A 25,305-nucleotide genomic window follows, 5' to 3' on the forward strand; every position below is an offset into this window, starting at 1 on the left:
CAAGTGGATTCCATCTGCACAGAGGCAGCATACTGCGAACTAACTTTCCTAGTTACTAAACGGATCTCACTTGTGATATGATACAGATGAACTCCCTAAACTGTCCCCACATTATAAATGAGACTCCACTAAAGATGGGGACAGAGGTATTTGAGTGACTTTTTGTTCAGCTGTAGTCCTCGGATCAGCCTGCCCTGGCCAGTCTAGGAGCTCAGCACCAGCTGCTGCACAGGGGTTGGCAATCTTCTTCTGTAACAAGGTAGACAGTAAATACTTTAGGCTTTTCAGATCATTGTCTCTATTGCAACTCAGACAACCATGGCTAGCATGTGGGCACTTCAGAAAATTCATGGAAAAGTGAAATTAAAAGATCAGTTTGCTTGGATGGAAAAAATTTGAAATATGTTTGTAGCTTTTTTTTTTTTAAGATTTATTTGTTTTTATTGGAAAGGCGGATATACAGAGAGGAGGAGAAACAGAGAGGAAGATCTTCCCTCTGATGGTTTACTCCCCAAGTGACCGCAATGGCTGGAGCTGAGCCAATCCGGAGCCAGGAGCCAGGAGCTCTTCCAGGTCTCCCACGCGGGTGCAGGGTCCCAAGGCTTTGGACCGTCCTCAACTGCTTTCCCAGGCCACAAGCAGGGAGCTGGAAGGGAAGCAGGGCCACCGGGATCAGAGCCAGCGCCCATATGGGATCCTGGCTCGTGCAAGGCGAAGACTTTAACCACTGCGCTATCGTGCCAAGCCCATGTAGGTTTTTTAAAATACACATTTTCCTTAACTTTTTTGAGGTTGCCTGGTATGTGAATCCATGAGCAAAACTGTTTCAATAATAAAAAGAAAAACTGTTTCAATAAAACTTTATTTGCAGAAATGGGGGAAAGAATGAATTTGACAGCAGGGCTGCCATCTGCAGGTCCCTTGTGATAGGAAATGATGCCGTCTGGCCCTGGTTGGCTTTGCACGTTGGTGTGATATTCCATTAGTCACAGTTCACATGTGCCATTTTTGACTTTCTTCTAAAAGTCTTTCACTTTCTTCTAAAAGATCTCCCGATCCGTTATATAACCTTTTTACTTTCTAAAAATGTATTTATTTGAGAGGCAGTGAATGAGAGACCTTGCACCCATGACTTCACTCCCCCTATGCCTTCAGGAGTTGGGATTGGCCAAACCTGGGAGCCTGGATCTCAGTCTAGGAATCCGCATGAGAGGCAGGGAGTTGAAGCCTTGGTCTGCTGCTGCCTGCCAGGGCGCATGGTAGCCAGAAGCTGGAGCAGGGGCGTGGCCGGGGCTTAGGTCCAGGCATGCTGGTCTGTGAGGTGGGCATCCCAATAGCATCTTAACTGTAAACCAAATGCCTGCCCTCCCCCCTTCTTTCATGAATATAAGAGATGTTAACATAGATAATTTTCTGGCAGGACCAAGGAATTTCTATATGATCAACAATAATCTACCAAATATTTGATTTCAGTATGCAAAAATATATGGAAGTTTGGGCCCGGCGTCCTGGCCTAGTGGGTAAAGTCCTCGCCTTGAACGCGCCAGGAGCCCATATGGGTGCTGGTTCTAATCCCGGCAGCTCCACTTCCCACCCAGCTCCCTGCTTATGGCCTGGGAAAGCAGTCGAGGTCGGCCCAAAGCTTTGGGACCCTGCACCCATGTGGGAGACCTGGAAGAGGTTCCTGGTTCCCGGCTTCGGATCAGCACAGCATCAGCCATTGCAGCTTACTTGGGGAGTGAATCATCAGACAGAGGCTCTTCCTCTCTGTCTCTCCTCCTCTCTGTATATCTGACTTTGTAATAAAAATGAATAAATCTTTAAAAAAAAATAAATGGAAGTTTATTCATAGAACTCAAACATGTGAGACTCTGAAGAGAGATTGAACAGGACTTTGAATTCCAGTGGGCTAAAACAGGAAATGTGATTCCTTGGTCTAAGCAATCTGACCTGATTGACAGCAGGAGGGGGCTGGAGATGGGGAAGGAAGGCCATCAGTGATGGGTGTTGGGGGGCACATTGCCACCGTGGATGACTTAAGCTCCATCTGTCAGGCTACCACCAGGCCTCAGTGTCAACCTTATTATCCCTCCCCAGAGAAGAGCCATGGGCTGCCCCTGGAGGTGATAGTTACTTCGTGTGACCAAAGTCCTGAGGCAGAGTAGAGAAATTAAGCAGCAGGGATAGAGAGGTGAGAATGAAAGGGGCACGATCGCTACCCAGAGCTTCTGTAACATTGCTGAAAACGGGAGTGAGCACAAAGCCTGGTGGATAGGGTATCAGGAAGAAGATGAGGCATGGTTCTCGGTTCCAGCTGTAGAGCTGAGTGTCAGGCAGGGTGCATGGCTGTTGACATTACTGTCCGTGGTGTGAGTCACTCCTGCTAGTTATTGCTGCTGACGAGGCTCTCTGTCTGGCTGCGGGCTCTTTCTGCTGTTAGCTTTCATGGTAGTTTGATTTCTTTGATGCCCTAGGGAAGTTGTCATGTGTGCAAGGCACTGCAGCTTACCTTGCACTTAGGGGATCCCCCGCCTTCAACTGACTGCTTGGTCATCCTGTATCTCTTTCAGCGGTCGGACAGCATGCGGCCTGCGTTGACCAGTCCTGTGGAGAGACCAAACAGTGACCTGGAGGAGGGCGAAGTTTCCACTCAGGTGAGAGCCACACACCAGGGAGACAGCACCTGGGCTGTGGAGGAGGATTGTGGTCCTTACATGTGTGGGACATGGGACAAGAGTACAGAAGACCAGGTGCTGGGTTCATCTCCAAAGGTTTTTTTTTTTCCCCCATTTCCGATCTGCTGGCACCCTCCCCAAGTGCTTCCAACAGCCAGGGCTGAATCTGGCCAGAGCCAGGAGCCTGGACTACCATCACGGTCTCCCATGTGGGTGGTAGGGACCCAGGCATTACCTGCTGCCTCTCGGCTATTCATCGACAGGAAGTTGGAGTAGAAAGTGGAGCCAGCTTGAATCCACACCACTTTGATATGTGATGCAAATTCCTCGAGTGGTGGTTTAACTTGCTGTGCCAAATGACCTTTCCCTGTGTCCTTAAAGGTTAAAAAATCAAGCTCTATCGTGATGTGGCCTGCAACCCACTGCCTGGTGACTGCCGTCATGTCCTGGATAGAAAGGCCTTATGCTGCCCCAGGCCAGTTCTGCCACTGTGAGCTGGAGTGGACACAAGGAGCTTGGAAGTAGCTGGGCCCAGGACTGTCAGGGAGAATGGACCCATGCAAACCTGGCAAGGGCCCCCGGGCCAGCTGTCCAGGCCACTGGGTTACTCTCCTACCCTCCTCTCTCCCCAGTGTCTTAATCCAAGAGTTCCAGGTGCTTCTATCTCTTTAGCAAGACCAAGATCTCCTGTGCTGGATAGGGATGGGGGTAGCCTGCATATCTGGGGAACCCGACATTTCTAGATACCCGTTGTGGGGGATTCAGGTTGGTTACCCTGAAGAGCAGCATCTGTGCCTTGTGCCTGGGGCAGGGGTACATTCCTCAGTGCACCAACCAGCCCTAGGCTGAGTGCCCTAGGTCCTGTGGGGAGGCGGGGAGGGATGATGCAACCCAAGCGTATGTACGCGCATGTGTGGTATGCATGGATGTGCTCTGTCCCCTTGCTACACTTGGTCCCAGAGACTTCCTCAAGTACACTGCCTGCTGCCCTGGGCTGGCTGCGCATGCCCGCTGTGCCCTCCTCCTAGGGGTCCTTCTGGGTGAAGTTATTTGTCTCAGCCTTAGACCGGTTTCCTCCTGCAGGCCGCCCACATGGTGCTGCTGTCAGAGCCTGGCCCTCTGGTGTGAAGTTGGAATCTATTTTCTGGATTGCCTGGTGTGTGCAGGCCCCTGGCCCTGTGTTCATAGGCTTTTGGGGGATACACTTCTAACTGCACAGGCTCTTTCTGTAGAGCCTCCTCCTGGGCATGGCTGAAGGCACAAAGAGGTGGCAGTGGGTGACAGACAACCTCACACACCAGCGAAACTGCCTGCTTCTCAGCCACTCCCCGCGAAGCTCTGCCATGGCCTAGAGGCGGGCAGCTCATTGACCTGTCGCTGATGTGCGCCTAGGGGCGGGGCTTAAGGGCCTGGGGGTACCTTAGTATAATCCTGTCCTCCAGAGCCTCAGCCAAAACCAAGAAAGCATCATGTATCTTAACGTCATACAAGGAAATACATAGTCTGGTCTTTTTTTTTTTTTTTTTAAGATTTATTTTGTTTTTATCGCAGTCAGATATACAGAGAGGAGGAGAGACAGCAAGGAAGATCTCCCATCCATTGATTCACTCCCCAAGTGGCTACAACAGCCAGGGCTGAGCCAGTCCGAAGCCAGGAGCCAGGAGCCCCTTCTGGGTTTCCCATACAGGTGCAGAGTCCCAAGGCTTTGGGCCATCTTTGACTACTTTCCGAGGCCACAAGCAGGAAGCTAGATGGGAAGTGGGAGCCACCGGGATTAGAACCAGTGCCCATATGGGATCCCGGTGTGTGCAAGGCAAAGACTTTAGCTGCTAGACTACTGTGCTGGACCCATCTGGTCTTTTAAAATACTTAGCTTTTACTTTTACCTGCTTGACCCTGCTTTCAGAGTCCAGTGAGGTGTAGATTCGTGCAGTAATGTCAGCATCCCATATAGGCACTGGTTCACATGTCCTGGCTGCTCCACCTTTGATCCAGCTCTCTGCTAATGTGCCTGGGAGGACAGCAGAGGGTGGCTTGGGCCCCTCTTACAGACAGACCTACATTGGAGACTCTGATGGAGTTCCAGGCCCCCGTCTTTGGCTTGGCACAGCCACCACCATTGAAACCTTTTAGAGGAGTGAACCAGCAAATGGAAAGTCTCTTCAACTTCCTTTTAAATAAATAAAAACTTTTTTTAAAAAAAAGATAAAATCTTAGGATACCCATATCCAATGTCAGACTGCCTGAGTTTGAGTCCTGCTCACTTTGACTGCAGCTTCCAGCCAGTGAGTTCCCTGGGAGGCAGTAGGTGCTTGCCCAAGTGATTTGGTCCCTGCTACCTACGTAGGAGACCAGACTGAGTTCGGGGTTTCTGGCTTCCGCCTGGCCACATTCCAGCTGTTACATGCGTTTGGGGAGTGAACCAGTGGATGGAGAAATCTCTTTGTTTTGTCTGTCTGCCTTTAAAAATAGAAAAATGAAAATATTGTGACATGCTAATATTCAACCATATTTTTTAAATCTTTTGGGCAATTTATAGAATCAAAATGCCCAGACTAGTGACTAATTTTGTCTTTTAAGAACTCATATGATTTTGGAAATGCTTGTGTTTTTGAGACTGTTAAAGATTTACCTATTTCACCAACATTGAACAAACACCTCTCATGGGAGCAGCCTGTCCCCCTCTGTTTAAACTCGCACACAGGCTCAGAGGCCTGCCTGCCTGCCTGCCTGCCTGCCCAGCGGCAGCCCTCCCCCCCCACACAGGCCAGCCTGGCGGGGAGGGAGGGCCTGTGCTCACGGCTGCTTCCTGGTCGCTGTTATGTCCAGACAGAACGAGTGCCCCTGGACCTTGGTCCTCATCTGGAGGAGACCTTGGACATCTGTGAGGCTGACACAGAGCCTGGCGAGGTGGAGGACTTTGAGGCTCGTGGGAGCCGCTTTTCCAAGTCGGCCGACGAGAGACAGCGCATGTTAGTGCAGCGCAAGGATGACCTCCTCCAGCAGGCTCGGAAGTAAGTGGTTTTTGCAGCCCTGGTGGGCACAGGCCAATGTAAACCCCAAGGGCTGAGGGTCACTAGCCTCTAGACCCTCTTCTGCTGGAACAGATAAAACACGGGACAGCTGTTACCTGCTTCCTGACATCTCCAATTTCAGTGCTCTGGGGAAGCTTAGTCTGACTACACGTGTGGTGGGCTGGGCGGTCAGATGTCCCTGTGGACGAATTCAGACACCAGCATGGACAGCCGTCTGTGTCCCAGTGTCCTCTGTGCCCTGCATTTTAATGCTTAGAACCACTGTTACGGGTCTGCATTATTCGACCCATTTGGTAGACCTGTAGCAGAGGAAGCTGAGGCCTAGGAGTCAGCACTGGCCTGGGCCTGATGTCCAGCTCCCAAGGTACCCTTCTTGCCTAGTGTCTAAACAAAATTGTGAGTGCAGCCCACCCATCTGGGCCACCACTGCAGCGGGCAGGGCAGGCTATGAGAAGTTGTAAGGAGGTTTCTCTCAGTGCTGGGGGCCAGGGCCAGTGGGGTTCACTCAGGTGGGCTCTCTGTCCTGATGGTGTTGGCAGGGTGGACTGGGTAGCAGAGGGATTTGCCACCCATGCAGAGAGCATGGTCCCCTCTTCCGAGCCCCGTGGCCTTGTCGGCAGCTGCAGCCGAAGCAGCCTGCCTGTGCACCAGGGCCCTCGTCTCTCTTGTGACTGTGTTTGTTTTGTAGGCGCTTCCTGAACAAAAGCTCTGAAGAGGATACAGCTGCAGAGAGCTTTCTGGCCCCTGAAGTCCCGTCCTCTGACCCTGTGGCCCTGCGGCGGAGTATGCTGGCCGCTGCCGCCGAGCGAAGGCTCCAGAAGCAGCAGCCCTCCTAGCGTTGCCACCGCGCCGTCCTCGGCTACCACCTTCTGAGCCTGTGCCCGACCGGAAGAGGCCTGCCCAGTGCCGCCCGTCGCCATGGGCCCGACTGCATTGCCGCTGTACAAAGCATGTGGTCTTACTAGTGTTTGGACAGCTGACAGATTTAATCCTTCTTTGTAATACTTTCTATGTGACATTTCTCTGCCCCTTAAAAACACTGCACATTGTTAACTGTAGGCACGATGTCTTCTGGCGTTGACTGGACTTCTTGGGGTGGGGAAAGGTCAGGAGGAAGTGATCAGCCCCCTGCCTGCCATAGGGGCCTTCGTCGTCCTTTGCTCCCCATCGGGCAGGAAGCCGCCTGTTGTGGGCAGGCTGCAGGAGCAGCAGGGAAGCGCACAGCATGAGCAGCTGTCACAGTGAGGAGGCCAGGCCCGTGGGCTCCTGGTCCCCGGAGCCCGCAGGGCATTTTGGGAAACCCCTGGGTTGGCTGCCTGGAGCGAAGGAGGGGCAGGCCCTGGTCTCCAGAGTGTGAGAAGGGACTTCCTTCTGTCCCACCACATCGGGACTTGCTGAGCCCCGGTTCCCGGCTGGCTTTATTTCCGTTAACTCTGGTGCTCCCGCAAGTCCTAAGTGGACCTGTGTCCCTCTGCCCTCCGCATCCCCTGTCCCTCTGGACATGGGACGGGGGACACAGCAAGCTGCGATCAAGCACACTGGGCAATGCCAAAGCCCATGAATTTGGTGTTTAGAGAAGGCATGGGCCTGGCTATGGGGAGTGCATTTGGGAGGGCTTTCCTGAAGAATTAAAGATACCTTTCTCCGGGGCCCTTGATTCTAGTAACAACTTTCCAGTTGCTTAGTGAGACCTAGAAAGGTGAAAAGTTGAATCCACACACCTTGGAGCAGACCCGGGTCTTGAATCTTTAGTTTCCTCATGGCAGTTCACTTCCGGGATTTGAAACACACAATCATACGTTACATAGTTCAGTTTTATGTCCCATTGGATTTTTTAATGTTTGAAAGCATAGTTTTATGGTAGTCCTCTTGGGAAGAATCCAGTATTATCTAAAATGATTGGCAAAGTTAAATTTATTTTACATAACTGAAAGTTTTTAGAATGTTGACAATTGAGAAAAGGATGGTAGGCAAATATTTAGGCAGACGTAATTTATTTCAATAAATCTTTCAAAAGCCTTACCTTGAAATGCTGTTAGTATATCTCTTTGATTTTTTAAGATTTTTTTTTTTTTTTTTTTTGCTGAGAGCATAGCTATTTGTTTTCATTGTAGAATAATAATAATAATAAAAGGCAAACTCTTCTGGTGTGTTGTGTGTGACTGGGAGAGAGGTAGCCACTTTCACAGGGGCCAAGACTGAATCTGATTTTGTAGGGACCACTTTGGCTAGGGGTCTTTGGAGTTGGGGGGTTGGGTTTTCCTGGTATTTGATTAGAGGAAAGCAGAGCTGGGTTTTTCTTCCCCTCATGCTAGTATTTCAGTTTTTAAAATATCTTTCAAACGGTAAGTGGGGAGAAGTGACCACTTTGCTTTCTTGGATTCTGTTGTTTGTGGCACGCACGTTGGGGATGGACGCTACTAATCGCACATTCTGCCGCTGATGAAGTTGTAGAAAGGAAGTTGTTAGAGGGTGTGGGAACCCTGAAGCACCACACTATGGCAGTGCTGGGGGTGGGGGAAGGATGTTTTATGGGGCTTACAGTGACCAGGGAGTCTGCCCTGAAGTCTCCCAGGCGCCTGCTTGCAGCACTGAGATGCAGCTGGCATGGGCTGAGGGCAGAGGCAGTTGCTGGAGGGGATGGGTTCCCTGCCCTTGTACTCCGTCTGTCCGTTTGGTTGTAGTTCTGTTTTTAGGACTTTTGAGGCTCTTATGGGTCAGGGTGCTGTGTTTGTGTAGGTTACTGGGACTGCTGCATCCCTCTTGGTTTCCCACTGGGGCTGCTGTGGGAGAAGAGTCCCAGAGTGTGCATGTGAATGGAGTTGTTATCACCCTGGAGGTGGGGGGAGCTGGCTCATGTTGGGGTCTGGAGCTTGTGCCCCACTGTGCTTGTTCTCATTTGGCCTTTCCCTTTCATGGTTGAAGAAAGATAAGGCGGCAAAGCAACATGTTGGTTTTATCTACAGAACTCACCAGAGGGTTAGTGAGAGCCCAGTTTGGCTCCTTTGCAGGAAATTTGGAAGGGCTGTGTATAGCCAGAGACAAGGTTCCTACGTCTTCCTCTTTGGGCTCTGTCCTCCAGCACCAGTGTTGAAAGTCAGTTGACAGCTGTAGTGCAGGTTTCCTGCCTCTCTCTGCCTGGAATGAGGCCGCTGGTGGGAGTGGCTTGGGAAGAGGCGTGGCCTGGAGAGCAGGTACCCTTCAGACCCCTGTGCTCCACACTCAAGCTGCTGGAACTTGGCCTTCAGCAGTGAAAGCCAGAATGGTGCCTGCTCATCCCCTCACTCCTGACACCTGTGCTTGCCCAGGTCTGGTTTCTAAAGCTTTGTTTTCCTAGTGCAGCACTGACCAAGGAGCGCCTTTGACCCCACCCCCGGATGCCCAGGGGCCCAGGCAGAGAACACCCACTGTGGGGATCACCCATCTTCAACGCTGGAGCTCCTTGGCCTAGTAGCAGTGGCATTCTGTACTGGCAGGAGAATGGGACTAGGCTATCCCCCCACTCCCAGCTCCCCAAACCCCAAACCAGATCAGCCAAGGGTGAGGAGGAGTTGGAAGAAGCCCACTGGCAGCAGACAAGGGCTCTAGCCCTGTCCTGCCCTTCCCCCTCCTCCCTGTCCGCTTCTGCCTGGCCCTGAGCAGCAGGCAGCGGGAGGATTCGCAGCTCTCAGCAGGTGCACACCCAGAGACCAGGCTGTGAAGGCAGAGGGGAGACGAGGCTTACAGACAAACATTCTCTTTATTGAGCGACACAGGGATTTCCATTGTCAGAGAAGTAGACTGGCAGTGTGGAAGATAGCACAGAAACCTCACCGATTGGGAATAGAAAGGCTTAGAAAGACCCGTGGGCTGTTTTTTTTTCCTTTTTTTTTCAAGTTTTTTTTTCCTGTATTTTTAATTGCGTGTGTGTGTGTGTGTGTGTGTGTGTATTGTATCTTCTTGCCTCCTCTTTATTTGAAATGGCTGTGACTGGTCTTCAGCAAATATTAAGTCTGAAAAGTGAACCCATGGACAGGTGTGGGGGCTGGGTCCGAGTCAGTAGAAATGACATAGGAACTGCTCATGAAAACGGTGGCTTTAATGTAAACACTACATTCCATCTTTTTTATTTGTTTCCCCCATTTGGTGATATTTAAAAATTATCTTCTTGTTCTTTTTAACTGCAGCACAAACATCCCCACATGAGAAAGAGCAAACACAGGTCACTGAAAGGAAGAAGCTCGTGGGTGGGGTGGTTGCGGGCACGCGCTCAAAATGGGGCGGGGGTGGGAGAGTTGGGGGACGGGGCGGGGGCGGGAGTCTGAAGCGGCACCGCTGCACAGGTGGGGCACGGTGCTCAGCAGGACAGAAACATGGGAACAAAGTCGCTAAGGGCGTTTGTAGAGGGGGCATGGGGAAGGCTGGGGTGGAGGGCTGCCCTTCACGTGGGATTTTTTTTGGCAGCTACTGGCCAGTGAGAGCTGTGCTTTTTCTCTACAAACCTGCAGGAAGCGTGGGGCTGGAGCCGCCAGCCTGGAGCCAGGTCAGATTCCTGCCAGGCAGCGACGAGGCCTGTGGCCTGAACCTGGCCGGCCCCAGGGACCACTCTGCAGGTGCACTGTGGGCCCTGCCTTGACCTGGGAATGGGGGGCAGGTGTGGGTGCAGATGCGCATGTGGATTTTAAAAGGAAGAAAAGGAAAAATGCATGAAATGGTAACGTTTTTCTTTTCCTTTTTTATGCTACAAAGCACATGAGAAGTGTTACTTTTGTTTGTTTTTTCCTTTCAAATTCTAAATGTAAAGACTCAACTAAAACCGGATTCTACAGCATTCTACAGAAATACACAGCCGTCAGTCACTCTGGGGCCGGGGTGAGACGGGGGCTTGATACAGAAAGGCTGTGTGTCTTACAAAGGCCAAAAGGTCATGCTACCAGGAGATCAACGTCAACAGCACAGAGTCCGGGAAGCAGTCTGCAGAGAGAGAGACAAGGGGGCCGTCTGACCGTTGTCCACGTGCAAACCGACCAACCAACCAAAACACCGCACTCTCCCTATGGCTGAGCGAGGGCACGGTGAGCACAGGGCAACACCCGTGCCCAGGCCCCTTGGGATGCCCCAGCTCTGGGATCCTGGGCCTGGCCCTTCCCTCCTGCCCACATGCCCTGGGAGGGTGGCGCTGCCTCCCCCTGCCGCCTCGGGAGGGGGAAGCCCACGCCTCCCTGTTCTGTGGTTTGGCCTCCATCATGCGATTAAAGAAAACTCAGGAGACAGTGGATGGATTGCAGCACAGGCTTCTTCTAAATCATCTAGATCATCAACCAGCGCCACTCCCGGAGAGTATGTCCTGGAACCTTTCTGCTGCTTGGGGACACAGGGCACAGGGGCTGAGGACATCGGCCATTTCTGAAAGGGGTTGTGGAGTTTGCATGGGAGCGACACAGAACTGGGAGTGCACCAAGAGCCAGGCAGCCGAGGCCAGCCTGTCCCTGTCCTGGCCCTGCTCCCTGGAAGGGATGCTAGGGGCTAAACCCCCAGGGCATGTCTGTCTCAAGGATGGCCTCCTAGTCTAGGCCCCATCACGGTGAGGGAGTGGGTGTTCCAGGGAGAAACTCTGGGTGCTGCGGGAGGGTGGTCAGTCCTGTCCGCATTCTTTCTAGTACAAACGGAGAAGCTGTTTAACAGGGATCGTGTGAGTGAGTGTGTGGGTGTGTAAGGTGTGGTTACGCCTCTGCAATGCTTATTGACCAACTTGCATCTGTGAGTGGGGGGCGTGTGTGTGCACGCAAGCGGTTCTGTGATTGCTGGGATCATTACCAAATAGGTTGCTATACAGGACAAGAGGTCAGTACAAGCCGCAGCCCCGGAGGTTGTTGGCAATGATGATGTCGGTGACGGCGTCGAATACAACCTGGATGTTATTCGTGTCTGTGGCACAAGTCATGTGACAGTAGATTTCCTTGTTGGGTGAGCGGTTTTTGCTTTCAAATTGTGCTTGGATGTAGGCAGCTGCATCTTCATAGGTATTGGGGCCTGCAACGAGACAGAGGAGTGGGACGGTCCAGTGAGCGCTGCAGGCACCTGGGGCTGAGGACCCAGGGCTGACAAGTAGGTGGTGGACAGTGTAGGGGACAGTCAGGAGGAAGGCGTGAATTGCTGGACATTCCTTCTCCAGGGTGGAGCCACATTTTAAGTGGAAAAGGGGGGCGTGTTGTGGTATGCATGTTAGGCCTCCATCTGTGATGCTGGCATCTTATATGGCTGCAAGTATGTGTTCAGGCTGCTCCCACTTCTGATCCAGCTCATTACTAATGGCCTGGGTCCCTGCACCCACATGGGAGCCCCAGATGGTGCCCCTGGCTGTTGCAGCTATCTGGGTGTAAACCAGCAAATCAAAGATCTTTCTGTCACTCTAGCTTTCAAATAAACAAACAAAAAAAGAGTTGTAGAAGTCTTAGCCATTTGTCTGAGCTTTGATTTTTCTTTCCCTCTGCTTCCCTGCTGTACTTGCCCAGGAGTCTAGAGAAGGCTCCAGCCACACACTTGGCCTCCTGGTTTCTGGATGAGCAGACCGAGGCACCTCCCTATGGTCTAAACCAATCCTACTGGTTTTAAGAAACCAAGACCTCATGGGGATTCTGGCTTGTGGCAACCCTGTCAGGTGTCCCAGGGCCCAGTGTGCACCTGTTCCCTCAGCCAGAGATCACTTGGTGAAGTCAGGGGCCTCTCTACCTGGGTGAAGGGCCAGGATGTGGAATGTTGATGGGGCTATCAGTGTGTGTGACACCAACCAGGCCTCCCACAGCCCCTGCCAGTTCCTCGAGTGTCCCGATTCTGGCTGTGGTTGGGTGGGACAGACGTCGGGGCAGTGCTGCCATCAGCTACAACCCCCACACACCAAAGTGCAGGATGGCCCAACATCTGGAAGGCACCCCATTTCCTCTGCACTGCCAGAACCTCACCCACAACTGAGATAATGCGACTCTGGGGGTGTTGGGCCATCCCTCTCTCTGCTCATGTGGCCCCATGAAAGGCCACGGCTTGGGCTGCTGGAACACGCCTGCACCATGAATCCCCTTTCCTCTGCAGATAGAGTGACTGAGGTACTGAACTCCAGGTCAATGAGGAGCCAGTGCAAGGGCTGAGAGGGGTGCGGCATCCCTTGGGGGAGCGGAGAACAGGGCATTGCCTAGGCTGTCAGAGATGGGACAGTGGTTGAGGCAGATCCTATCCAGGAGCTTCCTGTCCAGAGAGAGCCGAAATAGAAGACAACATGGTGCAACGTGCCTGCGGGTACTCTGGCTGGATGGTCCAGGGTCCTTCCTTCCCCAGCCCAGCCCAGCCCAGCCCCATGGCGACACACATGCTCCCTTAGTCAGTCCCTCCCCTCCTACTTGCTCTGTGATCCCCACAGGCCTGCACCTGATGGACCACAACAAGGGTGACTTAATGCAATTTAAGTTAACCCGGACCCTCTGAAGGCCCTGGAGAGCTCAGATGGCCCGATTCAGACAGACTGTCCCTGGGAGTCTAATGCCCACTCTGTGCAGCAGTGAAGAGGGCACCTCCTCAGGTCACATCCCAACTCAAGTTTAGGGCTACACTGCTGAGGCAGGACCCTGGGGGTGGGCCCTCCTGAGTGATGCTGCTTGGTCCCTTCCTGTCACCACAGCTCTTGGGGGTGGGGATTGGGAGGGCCCTGCTGAGACTGGGAATGGTCAGTGGGCATGGGGTGCAGCTGGGCACTGCCCACAGATAGGGCCTTCCTCAGGCATGGGACAGTTCAGGGCTGGGCCTGTGCTGCCCACCTGTGCTCCCCTGTACCAGCTCCGTGGTCAGTCCTACTCTGAAGTCTCTACTCTCTGATGAACATAAATGACAGGGACTGAGCACCCATCTCTCCAGAAACAAGGCTTTTTGCCCAGAGCTGCTGGAGGCCTGGCTCCAGAGGCCATTGTGGTGCCTACTGAGGACCTGGCTCCTGCTGTTGAATCACCAGATGGGTTGAGGCCCTGGCCCCACATTCCCTCTGCACTGGGAGATGGGCAGCACGATGCAGCAGGACAGGGTCGGGCTTGGAGTTGAGCCAGTGAAGGAGTTTCTTCATGTGACTCTTCTCAGCAGCAGAGAAGGGTAGGGGGGCCTGTGGCCACCTGTTCTGCACTTTGGTTGCCTTCTGGTTGGCCCTGGGAACATGTGTGGCCCTGGGACCTGACGCTGTGCCATAGTGCCACTCCAGGGCTGTCAGTGATGTGCCCCGGGATGAACCCACCTGTGCCTTCATCTGTAGGGAGCGCAGAACTCACCCCTCCACTGCAAGGTGCTGGCCCTCTTCTCAGCACACAAAGGGACCTCTGTCCCAGGTGCTCCCAAGAGCTCTCAAGGCCCCAGATGAATGGGGCTGTGGCCTTCCACAGTATGTCACACAGTGGCCACCTTCCCTCCTGGCTGGATCAGAGAAGAGCCCCCAAGAAAGACAGAAGGGAGGGAGGTGAGGATAGAAGAGGCTCGCAGTAGATAGCAGTGGTTTGATCTGAGGAAACAGCCAAGGGGCAGAGTGAGGGCATGCAGGATGGGACTGGTGGAGGGAGGAACAGGCAGAATGGTGGTGCTGGCAAAGGTTACGGGCAGGAACAGGCTGGCTAGGCCAGGCCTGGGCTGTCTGCACACAGAGGCAAGCAAAGTGGTAGAGCAAGCAGGTGCAGGCTCAAATGCAGCCCAAGCCCCACTTGTGGGCCTTGTCGCCACATTTCTAATTGCACGCAAAGTGCATTGCAGCAGCAGATGTGGGAGGGATGGGGGAGGCTCCCTGCTGGTCCAGGTGCTGTTTGAAGAAAAAGGAAGGGGACTCCTGTGATCCTGTCCTGCCCGTGATCCCTGCCCTCACCACTCTGGGGTCAATGGCTCCGGTGGGGTGCTACTGCCCACCACGCCAAGGGCTGGCTCCCAGGAAGGGATCCTCTGTTGGCCCAGGCAGTGGTGGATGAGCAGCCAGGTCCCTGAGCCCACAGGCCATGGGGTTCCTGTTTGCCCCCTCTGGAGGTGACCATGGTCCCTGTCAGGGGTGGGGCCTCCTGCAGCATAGGGCTACCGTGACACCCACCTGTGTACTCAGGAAAGCAGATGGTCAAAGGTGACTTCTTAATCTTCTCTCCAAAGAGATCTTTCTTGTTGAGGAAGAGAATGATGGAGGTATCGATGAAGAACTTGTTGTTGCAGATGGAGTCGAAGAGCATAAGAGACTCGTGCATGCGGTTCTGCAGCCCCAGGCATGGAGGGAGGGAGAGCAAGACAGACAGTAGGTCAGGGGAGAGACACAGAGACCGGGAAAGAGAAGGAGAGAGTTAGGTGTGAGACAGCAAGGACCAGGCTACTCAGCAGTCAGCAGCTCCTGCAAAGGTGGCTCCTGGGTCCAGCCCCAGGCTCCTCCAGAGGCTGAGGGCTGAGCATAGCGGGCCGGGGCGGGGGGTGGAGAGCTGCCACATAGCATCTCAGAACATCTCAGGGTCCATGGCTGAGACCAAGCAGGGAACAGAGCCTGGCCCCTTGGGGCAGAATAACTGGCCGTGAGAGGGCTCTTCCTCTGTGTGTGATGTGTGCACGCACGTTTGTGTACATGTGCCTCCATGTATGGTAGTGGTGGTGCTGGACTGGAGCTGCAGAGCTGAGCTGATTCCTCCTGTCTCCTGGGCCCAAGGTGTGGAGTGGGGAGCTTCACCTGGGAGTGGTCTGCCATCTGTGGCCTGAGGGAAGTCACACCAGGTCCTGAATGATCTATGCTACTCCGGGGGAAGAGGGAAGAGGCAACACATTAACTTGTCACCTATTCCTGGCTATGCAGAGGGGTGGTCGCCTCTGGGAACTAGCTGCCAGAGCAAGTGAGAGAAGTAGCGGTCACTTATTCTCCCCAAGAGCCCTGCCCGAGCCTTGGGAACTTGTCTGAATCCCCAGCCTAGTGGTAACTCAGCGGAAGCAGACAGAAACAAGCATGTGCTCTTGGGACTCACTTCTGGGAGATAAACTCATCTTGCTCAGCTAGCAGGAGCCGGGGAAATGTTGCCCTGAGTGCCACAGCCTTTCCTTCTGTCCAAAGGAAGACGGTAAGGTGACCACCAGTGGCTACCGAGACAGCTCTGGGTCAGCATCGAGCGCAGTTCTCCACCTCTCGGTGTCACTGTCTTTTGAAGAACACTGAAGTGACCCCAATAAGGACCCCAAGGTGCAGAAACTTGTGCCTGGCTCTGGGCCAGCTCTAGAACAAAGGCAATGGATTTCTGCAGGCCATGTCAGCAGCCTGTGGCCTTTCAAGAAACCCCAGTCAGGTGCCAGGGGTGGCTGAAGGTGCTGTGTGGCCTCTATTCGTTTTTTATCTTATGATGCAGTTTGTTAGGCTCTGAGATTTCCCTCCGCCCATCCTGCCCCCCGCCCCCGCCACTGATTGCTCCTTTATTATTACAAAGTGTAGTCCTTTATGAACAATCCTAAGTCCATCATTCCGCTAGTTAACGGTATCCTGACATTACAGGTATGAATAATGACACAGAGTCTAGTATCTCACTGTTACGGGAGTCCATCTTTGATTCAGGCGTAGAGGTGCACACTGCATTGTGTCCTCACATCTGGACACGACAGTCTGTTACACTTTTACTATACATCCCTTAAGTAAAAAGCCAGAAAACAAAACCCACAATAGGAAGAATAGTAAATTTACAGCAACATCAAGTTAAATGACATGTTACAGAATGACCAACGTGTCGCCAAAGTGATGAAAAATAAAAAGCCTTCTTGAAGAAAACGATGCTATTTGCATGACCCATGTGGCACTGAAGAAATAAATAAGAAAACCACCAACCAAAAAGCCAAACAACAGCAATAAAAACCTTAGGTGAAGAAATGACAACAAAAACAAAAATATCAAAACTTATGAGATGTAACCAAGACAGTATTGAAAGAGATACATCAGGTACTTACAAACATTTGAGATGTCTCAAATAGATGATCTAATAACGCCTCTCAAGGACTTATTAAAAAGGAGCAGGAAGCATGAAATGATAGCAATTACAGCAAAAATAAATGGAATTGAAGTTTAAAAACTATTACTTGCAACACACAAGGGCCATTTTTAAAGAAGACAAGCAAAATACACATCTAGCCATACCAGTAAAGAACAGCATGAGAGAAGAATCAATTAAGATTAGAGATGAAAAAGAAATGACTCTGATTTTCTGCTCTTCACATGGATCGTGATACTATTGGTACAGGCAATGGTATAAGGTCTAATACTTTTTTGTCTATTTATATTAAGAAGTCTCGTTGAGAGACTTTGATCCCATATCAGAAATGCATTCTTTTGATTTTGATTCCTGGAACTCTGGTCTCTATTATTTCTTTTGTTTGTGGGATAATTTGTGTGTTTACTTCCCTTTTTTGGTCTGTTTTACATTTTTGTGCATCCTCTATTCTGAGCCCCGGCCCCTCCTGCTTATTAGGTGCAGGAAGCTAGTAGAAGGGATGGTGAAGGGAATGCAGACCACGGGAATGGTCCTGTTGTACCCCTGCCATCCATGGCCAATGGTGGCCTTCAATTCCATCCAACGACTTTAGCAAACTCACATCATCTCCTTCCTGGAACTCCTACCCTCAACCAGCAGACTTCCTTCTCAAGCCCTCAGAAACTCTTCCTGGCCCTCTGCAACCTCCCAGCCAAGAACTTTTTGTCCTAGGCCACCTTGTCAGAGCATGCACAAGAACAGGCTTGGGGAGCCATGGGCTCACTGGACTACCTAGCAGGGGCTGGCTGGCAATGAGACACTGAGACCCCAAGGAGTCAATGGGGAAAAGGCTCCTGGTACAACAAAGGCACTGCAGCCCACAGCTGCTCAACACGGAGCTAGAATGTCCAGCCAAAAAGCTCCCAGTTTCACTGCTCCTGGGTCCAGCACTGCTATGGTGCAGGCACTGGCACATGTGGTGGAATATGTAGCCTGGGCACATCATGGGTGAACCCTCCACACACACATTCCCGTTTCCTGCAAGAATCGCAGGAGGGCTTGGCTTCTGCTCTCTGTGAGCTCATTGTCTAGGCACACATATCAATGGGTCTGTGGTCACGGGCACAGCACAGAGCACAGAAGGAGGCTGGGGGCGCAGAGGACGCATTGTCAGAGCTGCTTTTGCAGGGCCAGGGTCTCGGGGTGGATGGTGATCCCTGGAGACTTGGGGAGGGATGCAAGGAAGACGCTGCTGTGAAATGTGTGTATGTGGGTGGGGGGCAGTGGGCCCAGGCACCCAAACCTCTTCCATGCCCCCCGAGGCTTGCCTGCCAGTGCACTGCACAGATCAGAACTCACTGCCTGAGATTTGAGACTACAGCTGAACCCCAACCAGCCCCCCAGGAGGAAACAGGCAGCAAAGCACATCCAAGATGGCGGAGTTAGCATTGAAAAGAAGGTGGGGGTCACAGCCAGCCTACAGCCAGTCACTCTGCCACTGTTACCTCCCCACAGAGCCAGCCACAGGGAACCCCTGAAGACTGTCTCCCCCAAGTCTGCCATCTGCCCAGGCTGCTGGGATGGTGGTGCCAGTGCATTGCCCGGAGTACGTCAAGGCCCACATCAATTGTGCTGGGGGACAGATCTGCCTCTCCAAGCCTGAGAGCTAGGATGGCGGCTTTGCCTGCAAGATGGTGTCCATCCTCCAGACTGCCCATGAGTGCAGGTCATGAGCATGCCCCAAGGCGCAATCTCCTTTGGCACTGACACAACACATCACACTCGCGCTAGAAACAGCTGGTACTTTTTATTAATAGTAGGTGACTAATAAACACACTTTGGTAGCCAATAAATTATTACAATTACTAGAGATTTATTAAACCAACAAGTCACTCTCTTACAAAATGAGTTAACACAGGGTGGGTGGCAGCAGCGGGGGTTGGGAGGTGAGACCACTGCACCTAAGTGGAGGGATGGGTTACCCAAGCCCACCTGTGCCCGTGCTCCGGGAGGAGGGCAGAGGGGCCACAGCTGAGCGGGAGTGGCGTGGGGCAGGTTGGAAGCAGCAGGTTTAGAGCAGATCAAGAGGGGAAGGTGGGAGGGCAGCAGAGGTTATGAGTGGGCTGGGGCTGCTGGCCCGCATATATGTAGGCTGCTGCTGCTTGGCCTGGGGGCGAGTGCTTCCCTTCTGGGGACAGCTCCTCTCCCTCTCTGACTGACAGGGTCTGAAGCTGTAGATTGGAGATTCTTTCTGCCTTAAACAAGCTGCCCCTTCCCTGCCAGAAGCCTGGCTGGGAACTCCTTCCCTGGCTCGACTGGAGTTTGTGTGGTTCTTGGTGAAGTGGTGGCAGCTCTGCCATTTGCCTTCCAGCAGCAGTTCACACCCAGGCCCTGTGTCCCAGGCTGCTAGGACCCCACCCTCTGTGGGCCCTGGCCTTACATGGGGATTGGGGGCTCTCTGCAAGTTACTTGCCTTTGGTTCAGGCCTGTGCCCAGGTCTCGAGCCCTGAGACCTGCCAGGCTGTGCCTGAAAGCCCAGGGAAGAGCAGAGGGTGCCAGAGGGCTTTAGACCATGCTCCTGGACTATGATGGGCTCACCCGCCAAGAGGACTGAGGAGCAACAGGTAGGCAGGACGCAGGCTAGAGATAAGGGCAAGCTCAGAGTTAGCTGCTGGGTGGTGGCGGGTGCCACGCCTCTGCTGCAGGGCTCTGGTGGGTAGACACGAATGGCCTGGGTGACTTTGAAATCCACAGGCCATCTGGTTACGGGGTGGAGGAGGGGCCTGATGCCCAGAGCAGCACTTGCAGGGCAGGGTGGTGCCAATTTCCAACAGTGATGTGAGCCTGCATGCAGGAAGGGGATTGGGTGGCAGGGTTGCCTCTCAGGTCTTCCGAATGGGCTCTACCCACCACCCCATGGTAGGAGCAGGTAACCACAGGTCCTTGGACTCTACTATGGCCAGCTGGGGAGAAGGGTCAGTGGGACAGTGAGACAGTGGGCCATGAAAGTTTACGTGGAAGGTGTTCCCAGAGCCACAATGCAAGGCTGCTGATGAGGGGCTGGGATTGTGCTTTCTGCTTGGGCTAGGCAGACCCCTCGGGTAGGATTCTCACAGAGCCCCTCCCTGGGTTCTTAGTACTCTCTGCCCCTCCAGCTGGGCCAGAGAGCCTGTGAGCTCTTCATTAGTATGGGTCCTGGCAGTCGGCGCAAGGCACACACTGGCCCTCAGGCAGCTGTGTGGCAGTGCAGTTTTCACGGATTTGGCAAAGCTGCCTTTGGTCGCCTGGAGACTCACACAAGGCTTCTAGATGAGATGTCCAACCACGTCTGGTCCCTTACAACATCTCCCCTGCCCACTCCCATCCCGGCCACATACATCCTCGACGGAGCCAGAACTCAGTCACCCTCAGCCGTTCACCTGATCACCCACCCCCCAAGTTATGGTACAGTGCCTGAGGATGCGGAGGGGGGACATGGTGTACAGGAATCCCCTCTCCCTGAGGACTTATACCGGGTGGGCCAGGCATCATGTGTTCCCTGGTCCCCTCCATCCCCAAATGCCGATGAGAGGGCTGAGAGCAGCACAAGAAACCGAGCAAGAAGAGGCGCCAGGAAGACCCTGCCTTGCTACCTCCTAATTCTATAGGACAGGAAGGGCTACCTTCAGGCTGCCTCCAGTACTGTGCTCTGGCCAAGGTGGGGATAAGCCCTGGACTGCAGGACTAATGCTTTCCACCTCAAGGATGATGGCTTTGGAGGTGGAGGCTTGGGCAGCACCCCTGTCTTTGGAATCTGGGGTTGCTGCTTGTGGCCAAGCTTGAGGCACAACTGGTCACACTTGGAGGTTCCCTTCTGCCATGTCATGGCATCTGGTGAGAGATCTGTACCACGACGGCAGTGTAACGAATGCAGGCAGACCTGGGCTCAAGGGGTAGCTTCCAAAGCCCGTCTGCCGACAGGCCAGGGAGGTACCCACCATCCCTGCCCCAGGTCTCCCTGGCCACTTAAAAGAGTACTGGGTCTATGGGAACCAACAAGAGTCACCAGGGAAGCCATTCTGTTTCCCTCTGCTAAGAGACCTGCATGGTGAAGTCCACTCCAAGGGTTCCTAGGACACCCTCAGTGGGGTGGAGTACATGTTTGAGCAGCTCCACCCAACTCATACCCCAGATCACTGGTCACTTCCTACCAGCTGCTCCTGGGGCTTCTTCATTTCCTCACTCCAAGCTGGGGTGGAGCAGGCACACTGGTCATAGGGGCCTGGTCCACCTCTTCGCAGGGACACTACAGAAGCCCAGGCCAAAGGCCTCTGTCTGCCCCTGTGGCTCTGAGTTGGCAAATGGGAAAGGAAAAGTACCCCTGGATGATTGAAGAAAGGTAGGTTTCTCCCAGACACTGCCACGCCACACACTGGCTTGGCCTCAGCCTCGCTCCCCTCCCCAGCTTCTGTCCAGGTGTGCTGCTTGACCTCTCCTGCCACCTGCCTTTGCACTAAGGCTGTCTTAGAAGTATTTTCAGGCCTGGGGAGTGCTGGGGTTGGGGAACCGCAGAAGGTCCAAGAGCAAGGGTTGGGGGGAAGGGCAGGCTTTCCTAAGGCCTGTGCCCTTCGAGGGCAAGTAAAGACCCCAGCAGGTTGTCCTAACCCCACCTGGCTTTGGATGGTAGAGCTGCCCTTGACCACAGGACAGAGATGGCTTTGAGAGACGGCGCCTACTACCTGCCTTCCACCTAGCAGCTCCTGCTGCAGGGCTGTCCTGGCTACCTGCAGAAGCCCAGACAGCAGGAAGAGAACCCAGCTCTGCAGGTGTGAGTCATCGAGCGCAAGGAAAGGTCCAATCTGGGCCCGAGAGCAGCCTCCCGCCCCTCGCCCCCCTACTCTGAGACGGAGCAGAGGCTCGAGTCTGGGCACAGGTACCCTGCCTGAGGTGTGCGGCTCTTGGCACCTGGCCCAGCTCTTGTTACCACACAACGCAATGCTGCTGGAGAGCAGGGGTGGGGGCAGCCCCCTCCCCCAGTGGGAGCCTCTGGGGTCTTTTTCCTCTAGTGCACAGAGTGGTCTGAGAGGTGACAAAGGACGGGTCCGGGGGAGGGGCCAGGTGATGGGCTGGGTGGGATGGCTGCGGCTCAGTAGAGTCCGCAGCCCCGCAGGTTTTTGGCGATGATGACGTCCGTCACGGCATCAAAGACAAACTGGATGTTGTTGGTGTCCGTGGCGCAGGTGACGTGGGTGTAGATCTCCTTGTGAGCTGACTTGTTCTTGCTCTTGTACTGGGCCTGGATGTAAGCCACGGCTTCCGTGAAGGCGCTGGGGCCTGTGGGGGCAAACAGGCAGGGAGGGGGTGAGGTGAAGCACCTGTGGGGCCTGGCTAGAGTGTCTGCCAGGCGCTGGGCTGGGGACCAGACACTCGGGGCCTCTGCTGGACAACCAGGAAGGACAAAGCTGATGGGGAAACCTGAGAACTGAGCGCCAGCAGCAGTGGCCAGGATAATGCAGCCCGTGGGCGGGTCCAGCATAGATTGTAAAAGAAGCGAGGTCTCAGGCCTCTTGCTGCCTTGTCTGTGTTAACCTCATGAAATGCTTGTCTTCTGCTTCTACACAGGCCTGCCCACTGCAGCTGTAGACTCCCACCTTGCCACACTCCATGTGCAGAGATGTCCACCAGCATGCGCTCACACAGGTCCCTTGCCAATCTGTGAGCTGTAGAGCTGGCACATGTCACCTCTCATGGTGTCTGCCAGGAATTATCCCACTGTGGGGCCAGGTGGGATAATGGATCTGTGGTCTGCCTGATTTCAGGGAGGGTCTTGGCCCCTCCACGCTTCTCCTCACCCCCTGGTTCCTTTGCCCTTGTCACATTCACTCTAAGACTCGTGGCTCACTCACCTGCTGCCTGTGTACCACAAAGGTCTGTTCCTACATGACACCCAGGGAGACGGGTGTCTGGGAGTGAAACTGTACAGGTCCCTGATTTTGCACTGAAGCGCCCACATCTTCCACTGGGTGGGCTCACGGTGGGCAGGGCTGCACTGACCACCAAGAGAGGGGCAAGCGGGGGTACTGGAGTACGATGCCCAGCACAGAGCCTGAGGGTGGGGTTGGAGCAGGCCGCCAGGACTAACCTGAGGGCTGGAGGTAAGGGGGGTATGGCCTTGGCATGGCAGGCCCCCTCTGTTGGAGGTCCCCTCTTTTCCCGAGCAGCCCTGATGACTGCCCCACTCTGCCTGCTTCACTGCCCCTCAGGCCACAAACCAGGTCAGTCAGAGTGGCATCCCCAGACTGCCAATTACGGCTACAGAAGAAGCTGGCTCCTCCTGGGGTGTTGGCCTCCTGGGACAACCAGTTCCTCTTGAGGAAGGGAGCAGGGATGGAAGCGCTGAGGTAGTTGGCCTCATGCCCAGCCTCAAATCCACCTTGGGGAAGACAGAGCTAGAGCTCTCCTGGTGACCTACAGGTCACCCAACTTTGTGCAGTCTGGGCTCACAGGCCGGCCAGGCTGAGAGTACCCTACCCCTCCTTCCACACACCTGTGCTCAGGCCCTGGCCTTCTGCAAAGACTTTGTGATCACTTGGGACTTTCCCTGCTGTAAGCTTGCTGCCATGCGTCCAGGATGGCTCCCTCTTGGCCACCCACCTGCCTCACAGTCAGGTAAATGCATGGCAGCACTGGCGGAGCTGTGTTCTCAGCCTCATCGGTCTGGGCAGTGGACGGAGCCTTGCTGTGTGTGAGGTTCTGTCACCCCTAACAGGTCATCTGACCCTGCTTGCCTGTCATGACCACAATGGCAATAGTTAAGAGCTAACAGTGGAGTAAGCTAGTAACAAGGTAAGGTCATAACACCTTCCCAGCTACTGCTGGGCAGCAGCAGGTTGGGATTTAGGCTGGGCTCATCACCCCTCCATAGCCTTGGCGCCCTACTTTACGGGCAATCTCAAGTTTGCAGAGGTCTGGGATCAGCTTTGGGAGGCTGTGGTGGTCACAGAGCTTGTGAGCAGTGAAGCTGTGACCTCAGCCAGGAAGCCCCCAGTGCTGCTCCCGGCCTCTCACTCTAGCATATTCCAGGGCAGCGTGGTGAGCCCTGCTTTGAGCTGGATTCTTGGAAAGGCTGCCTGCCTGCTCCGTTGGCGAGTCCTGTGGCCAGGAGGGGCTGTCCCCAGGCACGGGCTCTACCTGTGTACTCGGGAAAGCAGATGGTTAGCGGGGACTTCTTGATCTTCTCCTCAAATATGTCTTTCTTGTTCAGGAACAAGATGATGGACGTGTCTGTGAACCACTTGCTGTTGCAGATGCTGTCAAAAAGCTTCAGAGATTCGTGCATGCGGTTCTGCAACAGAGCGGAGAGGCGAGTGAGGGGTGGCGGCAGGCAGGGCTCTGACCCCCCACGGATGCCAAGGACACAGCGGAACAAGCAGGGAAGGTCCATCAAGGTGGCCGAACGCACCACTGGGGATGGAGACAGAAGGACCCACAACGACAGACAGGACGTGGTCCCTGCTTCATCGCATACGCAGGCAGGGTGGGATAGAGCAGGCCAGGTGGGTCACTGGGTTGCTGCCCTCTTCCAGCCCCTTCCAAAGACAGCTGCCCCAGGGGCAGGACGGTGAGGTCACTGAAGAGGATCCAGCTCCGGGAGGGGGGCATGCACCATGCATGCAGAGAGCAGGGCTGAGACCACCATCCACATGTCTATGCAGAACCGCAGGTCATGCAGATTTCTCTACCAGGGTATCATTTGGTTTCGCCAGCGAGGTTGGGAGGGAACACACATTCAGTTGAGAAACATTAACCAAGGACCCAAGAGATCCTCGAATTAATCCAGAGTTGGAAGCAGATACCAGGGGGACAGCATCTCAGGGGTGATCTTGCTGTGGCCTTGGTATAGCTGGGTGAACTGGTTGGATGGCAGGGCCACTCTCAGGCTCAGGCTTGGGGAACACTAGCTGTCAAGGCTGGTTTCTTAGTACAGGGGCCAGAAGAAGCCCAAAGGGAATACAGCCAGATTAAAATAGATGCAGATCGCGAGCCGAGACAAAGAGAGGGAAGAAACCTTGAGAAATGGGTTCAAGCCTTCTCTGGCCAGGAGGCCCAGGTCTTGCCAGGCAGAGGGGGTCTGTGCTGGCTCACAGAGGCCAACGCCATCCTGGGACCAAGGACTACATGGCCAGAGAGGGGAGACCCCGGGCAGACAGTATGGACTGAGCTCCGGGGCTTGGGAGGATTGTACGGGTGGGGTTGGGTGGGCCAGCAGTCACAGCAAAGTTACCCAGCATGCCCTGAGAAGCAGCTGCTTTCAACTCAAAGGTGGTGATTTCTGCTGGAAGGAGGTGCTTCCGTACCTGCTGGGCTCGGATGGTCTCTCCCAATCTGCTCATGCCTCAGGCCTTGGTTTGGCAAGGTTAGGCCTGCGTAGGTGGTGATGGCAGTAGTGGTGGTCAAGTTGTGGCCGCCTGAGGCCCAGCTGGGGGTGCTGAGAGCAGGTACGAGGACTGGATGAGGTCTTGGGATCCCAGGGTGTGGCAGGCAGGCAGGGAGGCCAGGGTCCGGTAGGCAGCAGCCACTAGCCCTGAGGCCCTCCTGGCCTAGCTCCAGGAAGGAGCTGCCTCCCCGCACTTTGGTTGTGAGCAA

At 54.1% G+C, this 25,305-nt stretch overlaps 3 protein-coding genes across 3 annotated transcripts in view; 1 reads left to right on the top strand and 2 right to left on the bottom strand.

Moving 5' to 3' along the window:
* The window catches only part of AMFR (autocrine motility factor receptor), a 41,663-nt gene extending 34,900 nt beyond the window's left edge, over positions 1 to 6,763 (top strand). The window contains exons 12-14 of the mRNA XM_058673990.1: positions 2,571 to 2,654; positions 5,505 to 5,689; positions 6,399 to 6,763. Coding sequence (XP_058529973.1) covers positions 2,571 to 2,654; positions 5,505 to 5,689; positions 6,399 to 6,546 — 417 coding nt within the window. The 3' untranslated portion in view covers positions 6,547 to 6,763. The remainder of the gene's footprint in view (positions 1 to 2,570; positions 2,655 to 5,504; positions 5,690 to 6,398) is intronic.
* A 3,265-nt stretch (positions 6,764 to 10,028) lies between these two features.
* On the bottom strand, positions 10,029 to 15,333 carry LOC131482197 (guanine nucleotide-binding protein G(o) subunit alpha-like). Its single transcript, XM_058674197.1, has 3 exons — positions 14,793 to 15,333; positions 11,507 to 11,722; positions 10,029 to 10,663 (listed from the first exon to the last, which is right to left on the bottom strand). The coding sequence occupies exons 1-2, from the start codon at positions 14,938 to 14,940 to the stop codon at positions 11,535 to 11,537; spliced, it is 336 nt and encodes a 111-aa protein (XP_058530180.1). The 5' UTR covers positions 14,941 to 15,333; the 3' UTR covers positions 10,029 to 10,663; positions 11,507 to 11,534.
* Positions 15,334 to 20,244: 4,911 nt separating this feature from the next.
* The window catches only part of GNAO1 (G protein subunit alpha o1), a 149,620-nt gene continuing 144,559 nt past the window's right edge, over positions 20,245 to 25,305 (bottom strand). Inside the window, exons 7-8 of the mRNA XM_058674198.1 lie at positions 23,851 to 24,004; positions 20,245 to 21,993 (exon numbers count right to left, since the gene is read on the bottom strand). Of these exons, the coding sequence (XP_058530181.1) occupies positions 21,806 to 21,993; positions 23,851 to 24,004 (342 nt within the window). The 3' untranslated portion in view covers positions 20,245 to 21,805. The remainder of the gene's footprint in view (positions 21,994 to 23,850; positions 24,005 to 25,305) is intronic.

The sequence above is a fragment of the Ochotona princeps genome, chromosome 16, assembly GCF_030435755.1.
Source record: "Ochotona princeps isolate mOchPri1 chromosome 16, mOchPri1.hap1, whole genome shotgun sequence".
Classification (NCBI taxonomy): domain Eukaryota; kingdom Metazoa; phylum Chordata; class Mammalia; order Lagomorpha; family Ochotonidae; genus Ochotona; species Ochotona princeps.

Bases quoted from the DNA above. Each gene is read 5' to 3' on its own strand.
- LOC131482197 (XM_058674197.1), bottom strand. From the start codon at position 14,940: ATGCACGAGTCTCTTATGCTCTTCGACTCCATCTGCAACAACAAGTTC. The intron at 11,723-14,792 runs GTGGGTGTCACG...GTCTCGTTGCAG, and splicing joins CTGCTTTCCTGAGTACACAG to GCCCCAATACCTATGAAGAT.